Below are 21347 nucleotides of genomic sequence, written 5' to 3' on the forward strand. Positions count from 1 at the left end.
TGGCATGATTTGGCGAGATTCAAAGGTGTCTTTCCTTGTCAATCAACGATGATATAGCGTACCAAGATCATCCAAAGTCAAAAATCTTATGTAGTTGCGAGCTGTGATAAAGGCCTATCTTCTTGGATTTCCATTAATAGAAGACGCTAACTATTGCACATTGACTAAAGGTCTGCCGATTTCAAGAGTCACTAGCTGTAACTCCCTGCATGGCAACTGGGCCAGTTAATTACGTTCGGACTTTAACAGAAACAAAACCAAAGTCCTTGTTTTCAGAAAAACAAAAACAACAACAAAAGCCTGCCGATTTCAAAGGAGAATTTTCTCGCATCGCCCGATCAACGATAATGGTTTAGCATTATAGACAAAAACACGACAAAAGACGGATTGAAAGCACATTCCTCACACAGGTCCTTGACAACTATATAATTATACGAACTAGATTTTGCTTCAAAAGTATATAGGTATGGGTTTATACAGGACTTAATATACTAGTACCTCATTTCTGGAAATGAATTATGGACAGACAGAAATTATACTCGTAAATTGAAATCTGTTTGCTCACGCTCGCGTTATTCAACAGATAAAGATGAAAATCCATCTCAGTATATTTTATTAGGCCTATACTGTTATCATCAATTCCCATGAAATATCTTAGGCTAATCCAATCAAAATTCTACCTACAAACATAACCCTTACCCCAATCCAAATCATCATATCAAAATTAAATCTTAAGGCGCAACTGTTGCAGGAGCAAATGTTGCGTCACCGTTAAATTCTCTAACATCTGGAATAAGCTCAAAAGGTTTATGCGTCGATGCGCAAACTTACGTATGATTGTCTTAATACATTGTAACTTTCTCTTGTTTTTCTAAACTGAAGAGTGTTCATATTAGGCCACGATAGATTACCAGTAATTGTGTGTATATAGTCTCTATAAAACATCGAGTGAAAATATGTATTCCTATATATGTATGTATGTAAATATATATATATATATATATATATATATATGATATATATATATATATATATGTATATATATATGTGCCTATATATATATATATATATATATACAATTTATATATATATAACTTTCTGTAGGCGTCCTATGTTTCCATTTAATGTTCAAATGATTTTTTTTAGGTCTGTAACTTCAGCAAAATATAATATTTTACTGTAACACCAACTTCAAGCACACACACGGTCAGCATACATCCATCCATGTTTTTTCCCTGATTACCCAAAGACATACAAATCACAATAATGCTAGATTTTCTGATCTTGACAAATTCATTGCAACTTTATTTACTTATTGCAAATAGATACTTTTCACATGACAGTGACAAAGTCATAATAATATTGTTCAAATGTCCAATGTACTTCTGGGATGCTGTGCTAAGCTGATTCTCCAGGTGCCTCTTTCTGAAGAATTAAACTGCACCTTCAAATAAAAAACCGTGAGGGTATTCAGCAGAGTCATAATCGATAGGGTCCAAGGTTTAACCATGTTCAATGTTGCGTTGCTCCTAGTACTTCGTGCGATCTCCGCCCTGCCGAATCACCTCCGGTATGCTGTTGTAGATATTGTTCAGTTGACGCTGCAGGCGATCGCGCGTAAGCTGGGTCCTCCAGTATTCTCTCAGTCCGTCGATAAGTTGTTGCTTCGTGTGGGGCTTTACTCGTCGTCTGACGTACACCTTCATGTGGCCCCAAAGGTGCTCTATGGGGTTGATGTCGGGACTCTCTGCCGGTGTCTTCCACCAGTTGATCCCGTTTCGCTGCATGAAGTCACGGGCGTAGTTGCTCGAGTGTTTTGGGTCATTGTCCATCATTAAACGGCATCCTCGTGGGTATTGCTGACGAATGAAAGGTAGAAGGTACTGCGCTAAGATTGTGTCGGTGAAAAATTCTTTTCTCATTATACCGTCGAAGATGAGCAGCTTCGTCGCTCCCCGCCTCGAGATGCCAGCCCACACGTGGACTTTTGCCGGGTGCTTGGGCTTGCCGACCTTCACCTTGCGGGTGCCTCGCCTCCGATAGTAATAGCCGGAATGGTTCTCTACCCAAAAGGTACTTTCGTCAGTCCAAATGACGTCGTCGAAGTTTTCACCCTCCTCCACCATCCTCATAGCGAACGCAAGACGAGCAGCCTTGTTGATGTTCCTGATGAGTTGCCCGTATAGGACACGGGACCGAGTCCATCCGAGGCGATCTCGAACCCTGCTGATCGTGCTGAGACTGACACCCTTCCCAAACTGAGCCTGGACCTTGTTCCGCAGTTCCACCGTCGATGACTCGCAGTCTGCTTCGATGAGCTGGTCGATGAAGAGTTCTTCTTCGGGAGCCAAGGAGCGCGTTCTACCCTTTCGTTGACGATCGAGAACGGATCCCGTTGTGTTGTAGCGCTTGATACACTTCGCTACAGCCGTTCTTGACGCGAAGACGCCGTACTGCCTGAGCCTTCGGTGTATGGTGGCAGTACTATCACCAGCACCCCACCACAGGATGATCCTCCCACGGTCAGATGAACTAATTCGCGGCATGGTATACGGGATGTGGTGTATAATACGAAGAGCTGTCGTTGAGAATATGTTGTTGGATTCGTTTAGAAGAGAAGAATGACTTGATTTAACTCATCCTTCAGGTTTTGTTCAGTTTCTTCCCTATCCTCGTATTTCAACTGATGACCAATAGGATCCGACTCTATTGTTCTCTCCCCGAGTAACCACGGGCGAATAGGATCCGATCCTATTGTTCGAACTCAGTGACTGGTGAGGGCTGCTGTACTCATTGGTCAGGACGCTTGACCATTAAGAACACGAGAAAAGCTGTCCGTATTAGTCCATTGTCTCTACGATTGGGTTTGTTAATCCCGCAAGAGGCGGAGTGTATACATAGAGTTAACGTGCAGACCCTAATGTCCAGAGTCAGAGTTGGGACCAATTTACAAGAAATCATAGAAATTAGGCGTGTAAACAACAACACCAACAATAACAATAATGCTGACTCAAGATTCGCTCGATAATTTCATTGTCATGATTGCGTATTTACAACATCCTGAGACCTCATCGGTTTATTTTGTATAGATCGCGACTTTCGCTATGTTTACCTATTCACAGAACTGAGTTTTTTTTCAGTCTCAGATCATGCTTCGAAAATATTCTATAAGGTAATGTCCCGGTTTCATCTTTCTTGTGATGGATGTATCTTCTTATCCCCCATTATTATTTTTTTCTTTTTTTTTTGTTAAAAAAAAATAACAGGCGTGGCCACATACGGCGCATGGTACATGACGATTTATGACCTCTGTAAGCAGTGCAACAGTGCGGTATAATAAGTGTCTCTATTTTCAATACAATACGGTCGGATACTGATAGTGTCACGTACCCAGAAGCCGACTGCAGATATGAAACATGCGTTTGCTGCTGTTGATGTATTCTAAGACCATGTTTAGTTCTTAATAGGAGCCGCGCATCATTCCTTAAGTATTTTACTTGTTATGACGTACCTCGAGCTCGGTGATTAAGTTTGTCTTTTCCTCCCCTTGCAACGAGCGGTATATAACGAATATACAAAACGATACAAATATGCCAACGAATAGGCAAACGATGAAAATCTTTGAACCAAGGCATATTTATAAATATGTATATATATATACACACATGTGTGTGTATGTGTGTGTGAGTGTGTGTGTGTGTGTGTAAATGCAAAACGCCAAGTGATGTAGTTTTTGCACATCCATGGATAGCGTCTTGCTGATGGGGAAGATGACATCTGAACAGGCACATTGTTTGTAGTGATGATCATTTTTATTGCTTATAAGAAAAAAATGATAATATACAAAAGGAAAAGAAAAAGGTTTTCCTCAATTTTCCTGCTTGCGTCCCTCCGATTACTTTTAATGACTTCGTGAGCACATGTGGGGTCGGAAAATCTGGAAAGCGTCTTTCCTTGTCAATCAATAAATACACTTTTACGTCAATGTGCTTCAGTTCCTTGGAATGTTCTACATATTTTATAAGAATACTTTTATTATTTTATAAAAATAGTTTGAGTAGACTGAAATATGTTTGAACAGACAGAGCCCTGTTTCCTTTTTTCTTTACGTCAGTGCGCATTGCTGTCTTGTGTTTAGTTTCGTCTATAGTCTCATTATGATGATGGCTCTATCTATGTTCACATTAGCGTCTACAACGGTGTATCTAAAATTCCATCATTCAATCCGTTTAACAGGCCCACTGCCTTGGAAAATCTCAGTAGCAACAGTGCCTAATATAACTATTAAAAAAAAGCTAACAGAGAGGGAAGCGGTGCCATTGTATAGGTGGTACACAACTTTTTTTTTTATTCTTTGTTTTTTGTTCGGGTATCAGGAGCATAAGGCGCAAGAAATACTGAGTATCAACACAGGGAGGTAGTTATAAAAGCTGGGCAAAGTGGTATTTTCTTGTTTTCTCTTCATTAATTCAACTAGTTAACATAATTTGCAAAATTTGTAGAGATAAATAGAACATAAATCAAATCAAAAAGTGTTTTAACATAGTCTTCCTCATAATTCACTCCATCACTAAACAACATTACGCGTAGTATTACCTGACAAGCACACATACAGCGTCAAAAACTTTCGATAGGAGTCATTTCTTGTCAATGAACGCACATGTCGTGTAGCAAGATCATCCAAAGTCAAAATAGGTGCTCCATGGATTACTTAAAAAAAAAAAGCAAAATCACAACACTTGCAAACTGATTAAAGATCTGCCGATTTCAAAGGATTATTTTCGCGCACCGAACGAACATCGACAACAATGCGGGCAAAATAAAAAGTAACAAAAGACGGATAAGCCCATCCCTCGCAGTGCGCACGAACAGGGTAACTTGATTGTCCTTTGAAAGCAAGGTCGATTTATGAAGTGCTGTGGAAAATAAAGACAGAATGCTCGCTTTAGCGACTACTATCACTCACGTGTTCTTGATGTATGAAATATACTCCTTATACACGAGTAGGTTATTAAGATAACGTTTGGAATGGTAAAGAATGTGATGAATATAATACTGCATTATATACCATTTGCACGAGAACGAAGAAAGGGAGAAGAGAGGGGGATTCATGGAGATATAGATAGAGATTGGAGCGTCTTGATGAAATCAAACTGATCAATCTTACAACCGAATGTCATACTGTGTGAAATTGCGAATTGTTCTAGCTATGACTTAAAACAAAGATGCAGCGACGAATTCTTACAGCAGTAGACATATTCCCAGCCACGGGTTCACCATCAAGCTGCAGGTGTGCATGTCTGAAACAACACGGAATTTAATAGTGAAACGTCAAGATATAGCGAAGTGATTATCATAACTATACTAGTACCTACAGTGTTCTGCGCTGACAGTACAAGACATGCGTAATTGCTGAATAACATAAAAATTGATGTTGTAGTTAGACAATCAAAATCAACCAGCAGCCAATTTCAGGGCTACATGATTGTACCACATGGAACAGTGGAGTGATGTTTCATTTCTTCCTTTCTTTCTAATAATAATACGCCGGATCACTAACGTTATAAAATGAAATACTGCACACTTTTACGTCAGTGCATTTCAGTTTCCCGGAGTGTTCTACATAGATTACTGCGTTGAGTATACGCCATGAGCATGACTTGGCATACACTTAAAGGACAAGTTCACCTTCATAAACATAAGGATTGAGAAAATGCAACAATATGAGTAGAACACATCAGTGAAAGTTTGAGGAAAATTGGACAATCGATGCAAAAGTTATGAATTTTTTAAATTTTTGTGTTGGAACCGCTGGATGAGGAGACTACTACAGCTTGTGAGTCATATGCGTACAACAGTATAAAGAAATATAAAAGAAAATTCAACATATTTTCACTTTTTTCGCATAATAAAAGAGCAATTGACTTGCCTCTTTCTAAAGGCAGGGGTAATAATATTACCCATAACATTTATCGGTTACGAGTCAGGGGAATGTGTACTTTTTTCAAAAGATGGAATTTTGTGAAATTCTCTTTACATTTTCCTTATATTGTTGTACGCATGTGACATCTAAGTTATTCACACACTGCAGTAGTCTTCTCATCCAGCGGGTACTGCACAAAAACTTCAAAAATTCATAACTTTTGAACGGATTGTCTGATTTTCCTCAAACTTTCAATGATGTGTTCTACTAATATTGCTACATTCTCTCAATCCTTATGTTTATGAAGGTGAACTTGTCCTTTAAAGTGTTCCACCGTTATTGCGCAAACTTCATTGTCTCAGTTCGCTTACTTCATTGTTAGTACATGTACATTTACTTACTTTTATGTGTCAGTTGGTCTATCTACATCTTCACATGACAATGTTTCTACCACGGATTTCTGTCTCCTCATGATTCAATTTCAGTAACGACCTATCAAGTCTAGTAACCCTGCTTTACTTTCGAAGCAAAATCTAAGGGCCTGCGTGAGAGCTGGCCTGTTAGTCCACCTTTTGTTGTTATTGTTTTTGGTTGGATTCTTGTATGTTCATGCTGGACTGTTGTTGATGTTCGGGCGATGCACGAAATTTTGTCCTTTGAAATCGGCAGACTTTTTTATACAAGGGCTTTTGTTTTGTTTATTGTAATTTTCGAACGTAATTAGCTGGCCCAGGGAATTTTACAGTGAGTGACTCCTTTGACCTTTGGCTGGTCTTTGTACGGGATATCTGCGTTGATTGACAGGAAAGACGCTTTTGACATTGTCTGACGCTGTACATTGTGATCACTAGAGGAGGATGCAGCTACTGCATTGTCTCTGCTGCTACGCCATTATACAACCGCGAGAATGTCTCTCCTGAGCCACACGCCTGATGCGCCGAGACTACTAACAACGGAAGTGGATGCTTCGCTGGCGTCCACGTGGTCTCGTAGAATTATGGCTTCGCGAAGACACCAGTCTCGCCTCATTTGATTTGATTTGATTTGATTTATTCACAAAATGCATATACACTGTACATACATTATTCACAAATATGCACATAGTTTGTACATGAAACATATTACACATTTTGTCTGGGTCGTCATAAGCTATATTATATGAAAAGCTTGACTGGGACGTCCAGTATGGATAACGTACACGTATTATGTACATAAACATCATTAAAAATGTATTACGCGCGTTCAATTTGTTCATAGATAGAAAGATGAGAGAAGGAGTGAAAAAGAAAGAAAAGTGGGAGGAAGAGATAAGGAGAGGGATACACTACATCATGGTAGTACAAGATTGACAATTCTGGTAACAACTAACATAGAAAGACTCGCTGCTATGTATTTTGTACGTAGTGTACGTATATATGATAAAATAAACCTGTGAACCTGGGGCAAGACAGCAGGTAAGAACCATGCAAATGGTATTGTTTAAACATAATATTTGCAAAGAAGGGTATTCTTTACTAGTCTTCTAAAAGTATGCTGTGATTGGCACCGTCGCACTTCACGTGACAGCAAATGCATCCTCCGCCGGGTATACGCGGCCATATCCATGAAGGAATAGAACATTAAAAAGTACATTGTATAGAGGGGGTGCAAACAATGTCGATGTGCGTGTGTTAGGGGGTGGGGACACCAGTGCTATTTTTCCCCATTATGATATTATAACACAAACATGCAATGTAACGTGCGTCTACTTTTTAACGCATTTTTTTTTATTCATTTTTTGGGGTGGGGGGGGGGGGGAGATAGAGAGAGAAATATTGATTCTTTCTCTTTATCTCCGCAACACTGGTAACAGCACGAGATTGCACCATCAATGCTGTGAGTATGGCAAACGATCAAAATCTTGGAATATTTTCGTGATGTTTTGTTTTGTTTTGTTTTGTTTGTTTGTTTTTTGGGGGGTTTTTTGGGTGGGGGGGGGGTCAAGACATATGATAGAATATACAATATGTCATATTTATATTTAAGAATGAGTTTATTCTAATCGACTTTTCAGCGGCCTCCGCCTTCTTCAGGAGTCTTGACATTGCCGGTATTCCTGAATAATGCGGAGGCCGCTGAAAATTCGAGTCGAATAAACTCATTCTTTAGTTTAAAAAAAAGAGGCATTACCAGTTTATTTCTTCATTTCTGTGGAGCTAATACGTGAACTCTCAACACACACACACATACACACACACACACACACATATGTGTGTATATATATATATATATATATATATATATAACGCAATGCGCCAAGTGACGTATTTTCATGCATCCATTAAAGTCTCAGGATGATGAAATGGGGGAAAAAAGTTTTCCCTCAATTTTCCTGCTTGCATCCCTCCAGATTCCTTATTATGACTTAGTGAGCACATGACTGGGGTCGGAAAATCTCGAAGGCGTCTTTCCTTGTCAATCAATGAATATACGTCAATGTGTTTCATTTCCTTGGAATGTTCTACATATTCTATAAAAATGCTTTGAGTATTTTATGAAAATAGTTTGAGTACAGACTGAAATATGTTTGAACAGACATAGCCCTGTTTCTTTTTTCTTTTTCTTTTTTGCGTCAGTGCGCATTGCTGTCTGGTTAGTTTCGTCTATAGTCTCCCTTCATAATGATGATCGCTCTATCTATGACATGTTCACATTAACGTCTACAACAATGTATCTAAAGTTTCATCATGCAATCTGTTTAACAGGCCCACAGCCTTGGAAAATCATAGTAGCAACAGTGCCTAATAACTATTAAAATAATAAAAGCTAACAGAGATGGGAGAATGGTGCCATTGTATAGGTGATATACAACTTTCCATTTTGCTCTTTTTTTACGGGTATCAGGAGCATAAGGTGCAAGAAATACTGAGTATATACCAAACACAGGGAGGTATGAGCTGGGCAAAGTGGTGTTGTCTTGTTGTCTCTTCACTTATTCAACTCAATAACATTTTAAAAATGTAGTGATGTTCAATTCCTCTTTAAATGAATAAACAAAACATAAACCACATTTAGAAGTATTTCACAATTGTCTTTCTAAAAATTCATTCGATCACTTCAACAATAGGCGTAGTATTATCTGAGAGTGCACACATACAGCGTCAGAAACTTTCGATGGAGTCTTTTCTTGTCAATGAACGCACATGTCGTGTAGCAAGATCATCCAAAGTCAAAATAGGTGCTCCATGGATTACTTTAAAAAAGAGAAGCAAAGTCACAACACTTGCAAACTGATTAAAGATCTGCCGATTTCAAAGGATTATTTTCGCGCACCGAACGAACATAGACAACAACGCGGGCAAAATAAAAAGTAACAAAAGACGGATAAGCCCATCCCTCGCAGTGCGCACGAACAGGGTAACTTGATTGTCCTTTGAAAGCAAGGTCGATTTATGAAGTGCTGTGGAAAATAAAGACAGAATGCTCGCTTTAGCGACTACTATCACTCACGTGTTCTGGATGTATGAAATATACTCCTTACACACGAGTAGGTTATTAAGATAACGTTTGGAATGGTAAAGAATGTGATGAATATAATACTGCATTATATACCATTTGCACGAGAACGAAGAAAGGGAGAAGAGAGGGGGATTCATGGAGATATAGATAGAGATTGGAGCGTCTTGATGAAATCAAACTGATCAATCTTACAACCGAATGTCATACTGTGTGAAATTGCGAATTGTTCTAGCTATGACTTAAAACAAAGATGCAGCGACGAATTCTTACAGCAGTAGACATATTCCCAGCCACGGGTTCACCATCAAGCTGCAGGTGTGCATGTCTGAAACAACACGGAATTTAAAGGACAAGTTCACCTTCATAAACATAAGGATTGAGAAAATGCAACAATATAAGTAGAGCACATCAGTGAAAGTTTGAGGAAAATTGGACAATCGATGCAAAAGTTATGAATTTTTTAAATTTTTGTGTTGGAACCGCTGGATGAGGAGACTACTACAGCTTGTGAGTCATATGCGTACAACAGTATAAAGAAAATGTAAAAGAAAATTCAACATATTTTCACTTTTTTCGCATAATAAAAGGGCACTTGACTTGCCTCTTTCTAAAGGCAGGGGGAATGATATTACCCATAACATTTGTCGGTAACGAGGCAGGGGAATGTGTACTTTTTTCAAAAGATGGAATTTTGTGAAATTCTCTTTATATTTTCCTTATATTGTTGTACGCATGTGACATCTAAGTTATTCATACATTGCAGTAGTCTTCTCATCCAGCGGGTACTGCACAAAAACTTCAAAAATTCATAACTTTTGAACGGATTGTCTGATTTTCCTCAAAATTTCAATGATGTGTTCTACTAATATTGCTACATTCTCTCAATCCTTATGTTTATGAAGGTGAACTTGTCCTTTAATAGTGAAACGTCAAGATTATATAGCAAAGTGATTGCCATAACTATACTAGTACAATGTGTACCTAGTGTTCTGCGCTGACAGTACAAGACATGCATAATTATTGCTCATAATGTAATGCTTGATGTCATTGTTAGACAATTAAAATTCACCAGCAACCAATGTCAGGGCTACATGTAACCACATGAGCAGTGGAGTAATGTCCTATTCCTTTCCTTCTTTCTTTCTTTCTTTCTAGTATAACACGCCGTCTGTCCACTAACAATAACATATAGAATTAAACACACTACACTTTCGGCGCATTTCAGTTCCCCGGAGCGTTCTACATACATAACTAGTACGTTAAGTATCTAGTATTTATTATACACTGCAATGCGTCCCACCGTCATTGCGCAAACTTCATTTTCTCATTTCGCTTACTTCACTATTAGTATACTTTGTATCAGTTGGTCTGTGTACATCTTGGCGTGTCTCTACAAAGCTGTACCTAAAATTCCATCATGCAATTTGTTATGTAAGTCCGGTGCCTTGGAAATTAACAGGAGCTGCATATTCCTGACACGACGATTACGACAATAAAAATGCTTACGAAAAGGAGCAGTGAGAGCCATTATACTTGGTGATTTCTTTTCACGTCGGTCTGTTATTTTTTATTATAGGAGGCACGAGGGATGGCGATACAGGGAGCTAGTTTCAATAAACTACATGGGCAAAGTGCTGCATGTCTTCTCGCTTCTAATGGAAATTATTTCTGCGAAATGTTCAAATCATAAACGTGGACATGATTACCAAGATGTTCAATTATTACACTTTCGCAAAGAACAAGTTCAACAGAATTGAAGTTGAAAGTCTGTCCATATTCCCTTTTCCTGCAATTCACTCGTTCACTTCGTAATAGGATGATCTGGTATATACAGCGACAGAAAAAAAAAAGCGAAGGCGTCTTCCCTTGTCATTCACTGCAGATATCCCCCATCAAGATCATCCAAAGTCTAACTCAATGTATAACTCATCATAATCTGTCATTACTGGGGCCAGCTGATTACGTTCGGTCGGCAAACAAAGGAAACGAAAAACAGCACTTGTACGAAAAGGTCTGCCGATTTCAAAGGAGTTTTTTCGCGCATCACCCGAACATCGACTATTGTCCAGCGTAGACAAAAAAAAAAGAAAACAACAAAAAAAAAGAAAACAATAAAACCCAACAACAACAACAGAAGACGGGTCGAAAGCACATTCCTCAAACCGGTCCTTGGCAACTTAGATTTTGCTTCGAAAGTGAGGCAGGGTTACATGACTTGATGGCTCAGTTGTGTTGTGGAAAAGAGTTATATTGCGAAAAGACAGAAATAATACTTGTAAATCCGCATGCATTAATGTGTTTTGCACTTGACGGATTAAGAGAAGACTTTTGTGTGTGTGTGTGTGTATTTGTATGGGTTTGTAGGTGTATGCGCGCGCACGTGTGTGTGTGTGTGTGTGTATGTGTTTTGTGCGTGTGCGTGTGCTATGCGTGGGAGGTGGTGGCAATTTATAGTGTATAACCGTGTAATCTTTTTGTTTTCATTATAACGCTCATATTATGAAATGAATGCAGGCCTACATGGATTGTGACTACGCATATTCTTTTTAAAGAGTCTGTTTCAGTATTTCTTTCTCCGCAACGGTTGTTACAACCCGAGATTGAAACAACGATGTCGTGTGTTTGACAGATGATGAAAGACTGAAAATCTGTTCGTGATGTTGAGGAGGGGGTCCAATATTTAAGACATGTTCTGATGTGTGTTTTTTTAACCTCTTCTACAATTGTAAGAGTATGCCAAGTGATAGAGTTTCCGCACTTCCAATGGAATCTCAATGAAGACTACGACTCAACAGTCACATAAAAAAAGAAAATGAACAGGTACGACACAAAAACACACACAAAGGTCAATTTCTTACCTGCATCTATTCGACTACTTTATAATCATGACGCGGCGATCATAAGCATCGTCAGAAAAGTCTCGAATGCGTCTTTCCTCGTCAATCAAATTACAATAAATGTGTAGAATATCACGATGTACCGAATATGCTTATACGGTAGGCCTACGAATACTTCTAGTGTTCTGAACAGATTGTGCAAGACATTCGAACACTAATGTTGTAACGTGTGATGTTAGTCTGGAAAGCTGAAGTGACATGAATGTTTCCTTCTCCCCCACCCCCCCCCCCCCCCCCCCCCCCCATCCCGGCTCTCTCCCTCTCCCTCTATCTCTCTCTCTTTATTTTTCGGATTTCTCGATGTATGGTATCTAAATTGCAGTCTCACTGATGTAAATAATTGCCTCAGCCATGCACAAGGTCCGTATTCGTGATATAGTATAAGCCGTTAAAGTCGTGTATACAAATACAGTATAATGAATGTACATTAATGCTTATGAAAAGTTGACATTTTGCAATTCGACAGTGTATTGATCTCGGTAATCATTCAAATCCGCTAGACCTTGAATGATCGCTTTGCTACTATTTAATCGAATGAAAATCTCATGTGGTGAGAGAAAAAAACTACAGAAGAAGGTACGTATATATTCTGCGCAGCTTCGTGGTAAATAAACCTTGATAAGACTTTACCTTGCCCATGAGATTAATTAAATTGATAATCGTGCTCACCGATGAAAACTAACGTTTCACTCTCTCTATGTACATTTGCTATTCCCTCGGTATGTATAAAAAACAAACAAACATAAATACTGAGTAAGCGAAAAGTTCCAAAAAATATTACTCAGTACATTCCATTTCATCATCCCTGGAACGTGACAGGTGACATCCATTGTCACTCTCTCTTCCTGTCACAGAGAAGCTCCATAGCAAGTCATTAAGACAATCCTTTGTTCGCTGCCCCTCCCGCTTGCCGAGGTTTCCATTGTTCGTCAACGAACGTTCGCCACGATTCGAATTGTCCTCATCGCGCATCTTGAAGTGGCATCATCATTGCGTGATCGGAGACAATGAGGTCTTAATCTTTGACAAGGTGGATGGTTTCAAAGAGAGCGCCATGTATTCTTTCGTGGATATAAGATTGGTCCTGAAAAGCAGCTACTGTATCTCAACGTTTCGGTAAGCTTGTCTCCATCATCCTTTCATATTTGCCGAAATACCCTTATTGGATAAATAATTGACGAATAGAAATCAAGATTTAGGGAAGACCTGGCCATGATATAAAGGGTGTTAATTTACACCTCATGCCACTCTTCTGAGATTCAACGCAACATCATCGGTTTACTTATTCCTCACTGCATTTCTTCATACAACGCGATATTCTCTTCACTTGCTCTTGCATACTTTTCGAATAATTTAGTATTACTCACTTCGTTTCCGATCGTGAGTCTTAGTTAATTTCGAATTAACTTCCTGTGGCTCACCACCATGCCCCGACAGCCATCGAAGCGTGCTGTGCAGGCCCTCGACCCCGATTGTGGACTTTGGCTAGCAGCAACAGTGTTGCACGAGGACGTGGATACAGTCAAAGTCAGGCAAGTATTTTCCGAGGTTTCTACTTCTTCGTGTTCACTTCTTTTGATCAAGCAGTAGTAACCATGTTGGTCGTTACATATTGTTGTTTTCTCGACTTCTTCTAGGAAGAAATGTTGTTAGTGCTGTCTTTGGTTAGTACAAGATGCATCCACAATTCGCCTATATTAACTCCCAGCAGTAATTACATTAATTATACTGCCGATATGTTTCTCCAACAAACCACGGATATATTATATGCACTATTCCTTGATTTATATAAAAGAGTCTGATGCCCTAAGATACGTCTGACGGTCCGACAACACAGTAAATATCATGAAGAAACGTTCATTTCAAGCAACAAGCAATGATGATCACGTTCATGACTATGGCCTGAATGTGTGAAGCATAACGACAGCACAGGCATCAAAGAAATTATTTCTTACATCCAACCGTATTGAAACATGAATTCATTACGTCTAGTAGCATCTGGTAGTCAGTCATAATTTATATAGCCAAGACAATAAAAGTTAGCTTACAATTTTGTATATCAACTAGCCCGAGTACCCGAGGAATAGTTATAAAGTCTATATCTTCATTCATTTCACAGTGTCTTTTCTTTTGTAATTGTTTTAGCATTTGCATTATGCTGCTGATGGGCCCTAATTGTTCCTTTCTCTTTGAGATAATCATATTTGAATTCTTCTCTCACATTATGTTTTGTAGGTGGACCAACTATGCGGGTGAGCCGTCATTCCTTGGGCACGAGCATGTTCGGCCACCCGTGTTGCCATCCAGGAGGCCTAAGCTGAACTCTGCGCTACACTGGCCAACGGCGGAACCAACAACTCTCCAGGTCAACGATCTGGTGCAGGTACTGAAGGTCGACGGCTCGAGAGGCGAAGTGCTGCATGTGAGCATCAATGATCCCTTCAACGCCGAGGTAAGAAAGTATTGAAAATTGTTTGTCCTTTTTTGTAAACATGAAGATCAAAATAAAAATCAAAGTTGAAATCAGCTACAAACCAGGATGGCATTCAGTGAATAACGGAAAATCTTATCCCTAAACTTGGAAGATTGATTGAACATTGATTACACTGTTGCTTCGACATGCAAATGGAGGCCTTGAATATGCGTCTAAACACACCGAGTAAGAGAGAACGGTTATAGCATGCACACGAAATATTTTAGGCAATTTTGTGGATCATTTTTCATACGTGACGCCATGCGGACATAATCACATTCTCAACAAGATTCATCAAGCGGAAGTAGTTGTGATTGCAGTATTGTACCTCACAAGTTATTAATGTATGTACATTATACGTAATAATGAAGTATGTGCCTGTATATATCTATCAATGTATTAACTTATTCTTTTCTATTTTCAGCTGATATCAGCGGAGTATCCTGAGCGAAAGTTCCGGTACGAACATTTGGCAGAGCCCGAGCAAGAGGTACACGCCGATGCCGACAGCGACAGCGAAAGTGACGAGGATTTCCTGATTCATCGCCTGGGTGATGACACCGACTGGGAAGATGTGGACGAGGTAAATGTCATTGAATACTCCTGTAACTACACACTTCTGTCATCTTGTGTCGTTGTTGTTGTTTGTATTTTAATACGCAAAAGAAGATACGTCAATTTTTTGGTTCATAATTGTTCAAAACATCTCAGTTTTACGTACAGTATGTATATACTATCATTCCGTAACAGAAGTTGTTCTAGCTAACTACTTATGACTCACATACTTAAAGAGATGGGATTTCGTTTTCACTGATATTGATAAAGAAACATGGTATTGTTTATTGATGCTTATACAGGATGAACTAGCACGCGACCCAGCACCTGAACCAGCACCCGAACCAGCACCCGAACCAGCAGAACCACGTCGTCGGGGACGCGGACAAGGAGCACGTCGCAGACTGCATGTGCCAAAGAAGGTACGATACGCCCAGACATCTGTACTGTTGTAGTTGTTTTAAAAGAATTCATCCTGTCATAGCGATAAGGATCTTTAATTTCTTAACAGTGCCCCACGATTGTATTTTTGCTCGTCGCAAATTGTTACTACTGTATTAATGACAGCCGGATTCATCTCTATTCTATCATAATGTCTTGTTTATTACGGTTACCATATGGAATTGCGAAGCAGCACGATTGATACCTACATTTCAGGCAGTCTCATTTTCTATCCTATATTTCTGATTTCTTATGCAACACAGATCTCTATTCGATGGTGACTGGTAACAGAAGAAAGGCGTAATAATCATTTTCTATCTTCTATTTATGATTTTCTTCACACAGACTGCTGCTGTCCTGGCCGAGGAGGATCCACCTGAGATCGCCCCGATTCCGCCACAACAGATTGCACCAGTCGCTGACGAGGAACTCCTCCAAGGTGTACAGACACTCCAAGTCCAGTTGGACGCCATGGACGGCCAGCCTGCCTTCGAGTTGCCGCAGGCCTTGGGCAACCAGGTGTTGCTGGAGCAGAATGTTCGCCTTACAGAAAGGAACGCCAACCTCGAGAGGGAGAACAACGATCTACGCAAGAAGGTAATACATTTTTATAAGATTTTCTACAGTTGTATTCTGATATTCGACAATACGACCTGATCGCAACGCCGAAAAATATACAACCAGTTCATGGTTGAATGTAAACTGTCTCTGAGAGATGAGAAACACATCCGTCAATTAGTCACTTAAAATACTCAACATACAAAAAAACCGGTGCCGACCTTTTCGCGTGTGTTTAAATTCACGTTCGGTAATGATAGCGTTGTAACAAACAGCGGGTTCAAATTATTTTCGCTGATGTTAAATTCGCGGTTCAACCTCAAAGCGCGAAAAGCGAGAAAATAAAACCACCGCGAAAGAAACCATTTTAACAGTAATATAATGCCTGAATGAATTAATGTGTACAGGCAAAATTAAAGAATACATGCATTCCAGACGATTTTCATAATTTCACATCATGTAGTACATACATCAACGACTCTCTGTACAGAGTTGTTAAATTTATTGTGGTTCTTGAGCAGAGAAACAATACTTTGAAATACCTTAAATAAAGTACACTGAATAAGGATGATGACATAGGAGGTTCGAATAAAGTGCACTGAATAAGGATGATGACATAGGAGGTTCGCATATTTCAAAAATATAGCAGTGTACTTCAATTGCAATATCACTTGCTTACGAGTTCACCTGTGTATGCTGCTTGCCTTCTTCTTTTGTTCTGCTTCCTTGAGCCCCAACTCATGCATTCCTTTGGTGACTCTCCCATGTCATCGCCCTTGTTCACAGCTATTTGTTCTAAATTTTTAAGATATTCTTATTCGTCGTCCCAATTATCAAAAATTCTGAAAATCTTTCCTCAATATTATTAATGTATAGTAATTTTTTTTTTATTCAAATGTGAAAATCTTTAAGTCATGCGGAGGTCTCCTTGAATGTAATTCCGTGTTTATCTTAATTCTTTCTATCTGCATTCCTTCCTTTCCTTTTCTTTATTTCTTTCTAATGCAGTACGATGACTTGGAAGCTCGCGTGCGGAGATTGGAGCGACACTTCACCACTCCTTCTACCCCCCAAGCAGCGTCTGTCTCCCCTACATCGTCACCGCCATCATCGCCGGACAGCGGACTGCCGAGGACGCAAGTCAGGAAGCGCGGGGCCACCGCAGCAGGACTCGACAAACCAGAGGGGGTATCGGAGGACCTCCTCGCGGAACTCCGTTCCGTGGCCCACGACGCGCGTGAGGTGGCCCGAAGACTGGCGGCGGCGCTTTTCACCGACGAAGAGCGGATGGACAATGTATGTGTAAGCGGGCTGAAGGGAGGGCAGTTGGACCCTGCGCGTGTCCTTCTGCTGCAGGAGGCTTTCTTTAGGGTTTGTCCAGCGCCCAGGTGTCAGAGGGACATGGTGTGGAGGGCAGCAGTGGATGCCATTGACGGTCGCTCGCGCTACCTGCGCATGAAGAGGAAGAAGGCGCAGGCAGCAGCAGGACGCCAGTAGGGAGTGAAGGACGCCGTAAAAGCTTTGACGTACGCATCGATTGTTCGAGGAAGACGAAGAAGGAGAAGGCAGCAGCAGGACGCCAGTACTAAAAACACTTGAGTAGGGAGTGAAGGACGCCCTAAAAGCTTTGACGTATACGCATTGATTGTTCGACTGTTCGACGTTTATTGTACATATAATTATGTAAATAGTTCACCATAATTATTATTACTGTGATGTTAATAAACCAGTATGTTAGTGGATCATGGAACCTGTGTAAGTTTGTTTTGCTTTTGTTCAATAACTCCACCAGGTCGATGAATGAGACTGTGTCGGCGAGGTTGTGTTTTATTTCTCTTACATCGTTTTGTTGTGTGTTTGTGTGTGTGTGTGTGTGTGTGTGTGTGTGTGTGTGTGTATGTGTTTGTGGATATTCTTACATACAGTTATGTAGGCCCCCTATAGGCTATCTATGAAAGACATATGATGACAATCTTTACACTTCATCAAATACACACAATATTTACTTAACCTCGCTCAAACGAGGAAGGCCCTGCTTAAACATCCCGTGTTATTGTCTGGTCTCAAGCAGTAACATTATTGGCATTTTATATTGAAGCGAGCACTACTTGTTCTGGTACATGCACAGTGAAACACTCAACATCGTCATATCTTCTACTTCTATGCACGATAAGATAACGAATAAGATAGTGGCGAATGACGGCTGAGAATTCAGTACAAATACTGTACATTGTATTACACTCGCTGGGTATCATGGCAGTACAAATTAAGTCTATCTTACTTTAGCCGACGTTAGCTAATGACTGTGCTCTTTGTTTTTCATTAACCTACATATAAATGTTTAAGAGAACAAGCAAAAAGAATAATTTTCTTTTTCTTAGTGAAAGTCTTAACATTCGTATTTGCCATTAATATTGAGCCTTTGTAATATCCAATCTTTCTACTAGTAATAATTGTAAGATTAACAGCTATAGCAACTGCGTGGAACTTGAAACTATTATTGCTCTTAACTAAAGGAGTTGTACAAAACAAAGTTACGCACGTTTAGCATATAACAGTTACGCGCATAACTGAATGTGCAAATTGATATAGTTATATTTCTTCGGAAATTATAAACAGTCTAACGCTTTTAAAAAAACTGTGCGATCGTTGATAAATAAACGTTGGGTACATTATTGAGAGGATGAATTAATTTCAAAATAAAGGGACCACAGAGATTTAACTCATAGAAAAGGTTCATAACTAAATGCATAGAGACGACACGATGTCAAATGGATTATGCTTCGATACCTTCTCAGAAAAAGATTATACAATCGTATCATGAACTTATGGGATGATAATAAAGTATGTTATTGAATGTTTGAACGGAGTTGAATAGAACAAAGTTACGCACGTTTAGCATATACCGTTACACCACGCGCATAAACGAATGTCGGCAAATTTATAATACATACAAATTGCAAACAATCTAACGCTTTCAAAACTGCGCGATCGTTGATAAATAAAAGTTTGGTTCATATTGAGAGGATGAATTAATTCTAAAATGAAGGGACCTCAGAGATTTAACTCATACAAAAGGTTTATAACTAAACGCATAGTCATTAGATGGCAAATGGATTATGCTTCGATACCTTCTTAGAAAAAGATGATGCAATCGTATAATGAACGTATGAGATGATAATAAAGTATGTTATTGAATATTTGAACGTGTGCAATTTATTTCATTTTGTTTTGAATCAGTGACTCGCTATGCAAATCGGCGAAAGTGTTTCGTTTCTTTTTGTGATTTTATTGCGTTTCTCCCCTCTCTCCCTACTTATCTCTTTCTCTCCTCTCTCTCTCTCTTTCTCTCTCTATTTTTTCTTTTTTAATAAATGATTCAAAACATCGTAGTGAATGTAGTTTCAGAATACAATTGTATTACACAGAAAAAAACTCGCTGGTTTAATACCCGGGACAGACATGCAGTCCTGTCTCTCTACTCTAACGTTAGCTAACGTTAGCTCACGTTAGCTAACCTATTCTCCAGTCCCAAGCTCGATGAAGCGTGTCAGTGCTTGTTCTGTAACATGCATCCTAAAATATTTTACAAGTATCAACATCGGCATTTTGCTATTCATACGTTCATGCATGAAACAAAAACCTCGTGGTAAATAAAGCCCATTGTATTTCCCGAATACACAGAGAAATTTCGCTGGGTACCCAGTAGACATGCAGTTTTGTCTCTGCTCTGTTAGCTTACGTTAGTGAGTGGATTTTGTATTTCATACAAGCCACTAACTTGTATGTTTAATAGGAAAGGCAAAATTACAGGGGTTTTTTTAGTCTCAGTATAGGTATAAACATTACTATTTGCGATTTAAAGTGAGCCTTAGTCATTCTAATATAATATAGCCTGCATAATTCGTATAGTTGATTAGAACAACATGCTACGCACATTTAGTGTAAAGTTTATACATCTGCGCGCATACAATGAATGTCACACTAGAATAATCGACAAACTGCAAATATAATGATGTCGTTTAAATACTAGCTTAAACACGTTTAAAAGCTGGGCGATCGTATATAGAAAAAAACAAAACAAAACAAATGGGCACATTGAGAAGGTAGATCATTTCAAAATTACGGGACCGTAGTCTAGAGCAAAGACGCTCAGCTACGTTTCGATACCTTCTCAGAGAGAGAGAGAGAGAGAGAGAAATGCCATAGCTAAAATAAAGCTTGCCGATCACACATTGAAGATCGGAAACGACATTGGAAAATACCAGAGTAGACAGAAAAAAAAAAATGTTAAAATAAAATCGGCGATAATCACTCCATATCGGTCTGCCGAACTGCCGCTTTTCACCCAAAGCATAGCTCCATGGTTGGGCCGAACGTTTTTAGTCCTAACGTTGATGAGGTTGCTTGCACACGGAACTCTACACATGCACACACCAGATTAGATACGGTTTCACCCTCCACAGTACTGCAATACATATTGGACATACTGTACATAATTACGTTGGATGCTCTAACGGAAACCGATTCGCCCGTTATCAGTTTTCACCCAAGAGTTGGACCAGTGAGGTGTGAGAGAGTACCTCCCTGGTTGGACAGTACACAGTTACTAGTACTGTATACAATGAGAGTTCCGTGCAATTGACAACGTGTACAAGCGGACGCGCGTGCGGGGGGCTGTACCAGCATCACGTCATGGTATACTGTATGCGCAGCTTAGCTAGCCAGCAACACATACTTAGTAGTACAACGAGGGAAATCGTAATCACAACTGTACAAAAGTTCTGTGGGGAGAAAGTAGAGCACGCACGTGCGCTTCTATGCTACATGACTACCAAATTAAAATAAAAGAATATACAGTGCACTCGTGTATATAGCTGCTGAATGATGTAGTATGCGAATGCATCACGAGTTACGAGTTTGCGAACGGGTGTCGACGAGCGCGAGATGGTAGCTAAACTTCCATCCTCCCTGCCCAAATATTCGACTGTTTTCAAACAGC

At 39.6% G+C, this 21347-nt stretch overlaps 2 protein-coding genes across 4 annotated transcripts in view; one reads left to right on the top strand and one right to left on the bottom strand.

Annotated features, from left to right (window-relative positions):
- LOC139744454 (poly(U)-binding-splicing factor PUF60-like) overlaps positions 1-21347 on the bottom strand; it is a 56226-nt gene that overhangs the window by 21049 nt on the left and 13830 nt on the right. The window lies entirely within an intron of this gene.
- Positions 13744-17842, top strand: LOC139744436 (uncharacterized). The gene is made up of 6 exons (XM_071654873.1): positions 13744-13850; positions 14554-14770; positions 15216-15374; positions 15649-15768; positions 16133-16384; positions 17354-17842. Exons 1-6 carry the CDS (start codon positions 13744-13746, stop codon positions 17840-17842), a joined length of 1344 nt encoding a protein of 447 aa, XP_071510974.1.

The sequence above is a fragment of the Diadema antillarum genome, unplaced genomic scaffold (assembly GCF_040938485.1).
Source record: "Diadema antillarum isolate AM-2024a unplaced genomic scaffold, OU_Dant_1.0 seq00001176_RagTag, whole genome shotgun sequence".
Lineage (NCBI taxonomy): Eukaryota > Metazoa > Echinodermata > Echinoidea > Diadematoida > Diadematidae > Diadema > Diadema antillarum.

Excerpts from the sequence above, each read along its gene's own strand:
- LOC139744436 (XM_071654873.1), top strand. The coding sequence starts at position 13,744 with ATGCCCCGACAGCCATCGAAGCGTGCTGTGCAGGCCCTCGACCCCGAT. Across the intron at positions 14,771-15,215 it reads ATGATCCCTTCAACGCCGAG|CTGATATCAGCGGAGTATCC; the intron begins GTAAGAAAGTAT and ends TTCTATTTTCAG. Across the intron at positions 16,385-17,353 it reads ACAACGATCTACGCAAGAAG|TACGATGACTTGGAAGCTCG; the intron begins GTAATACATTTT and ends TTTCTAATGCAG.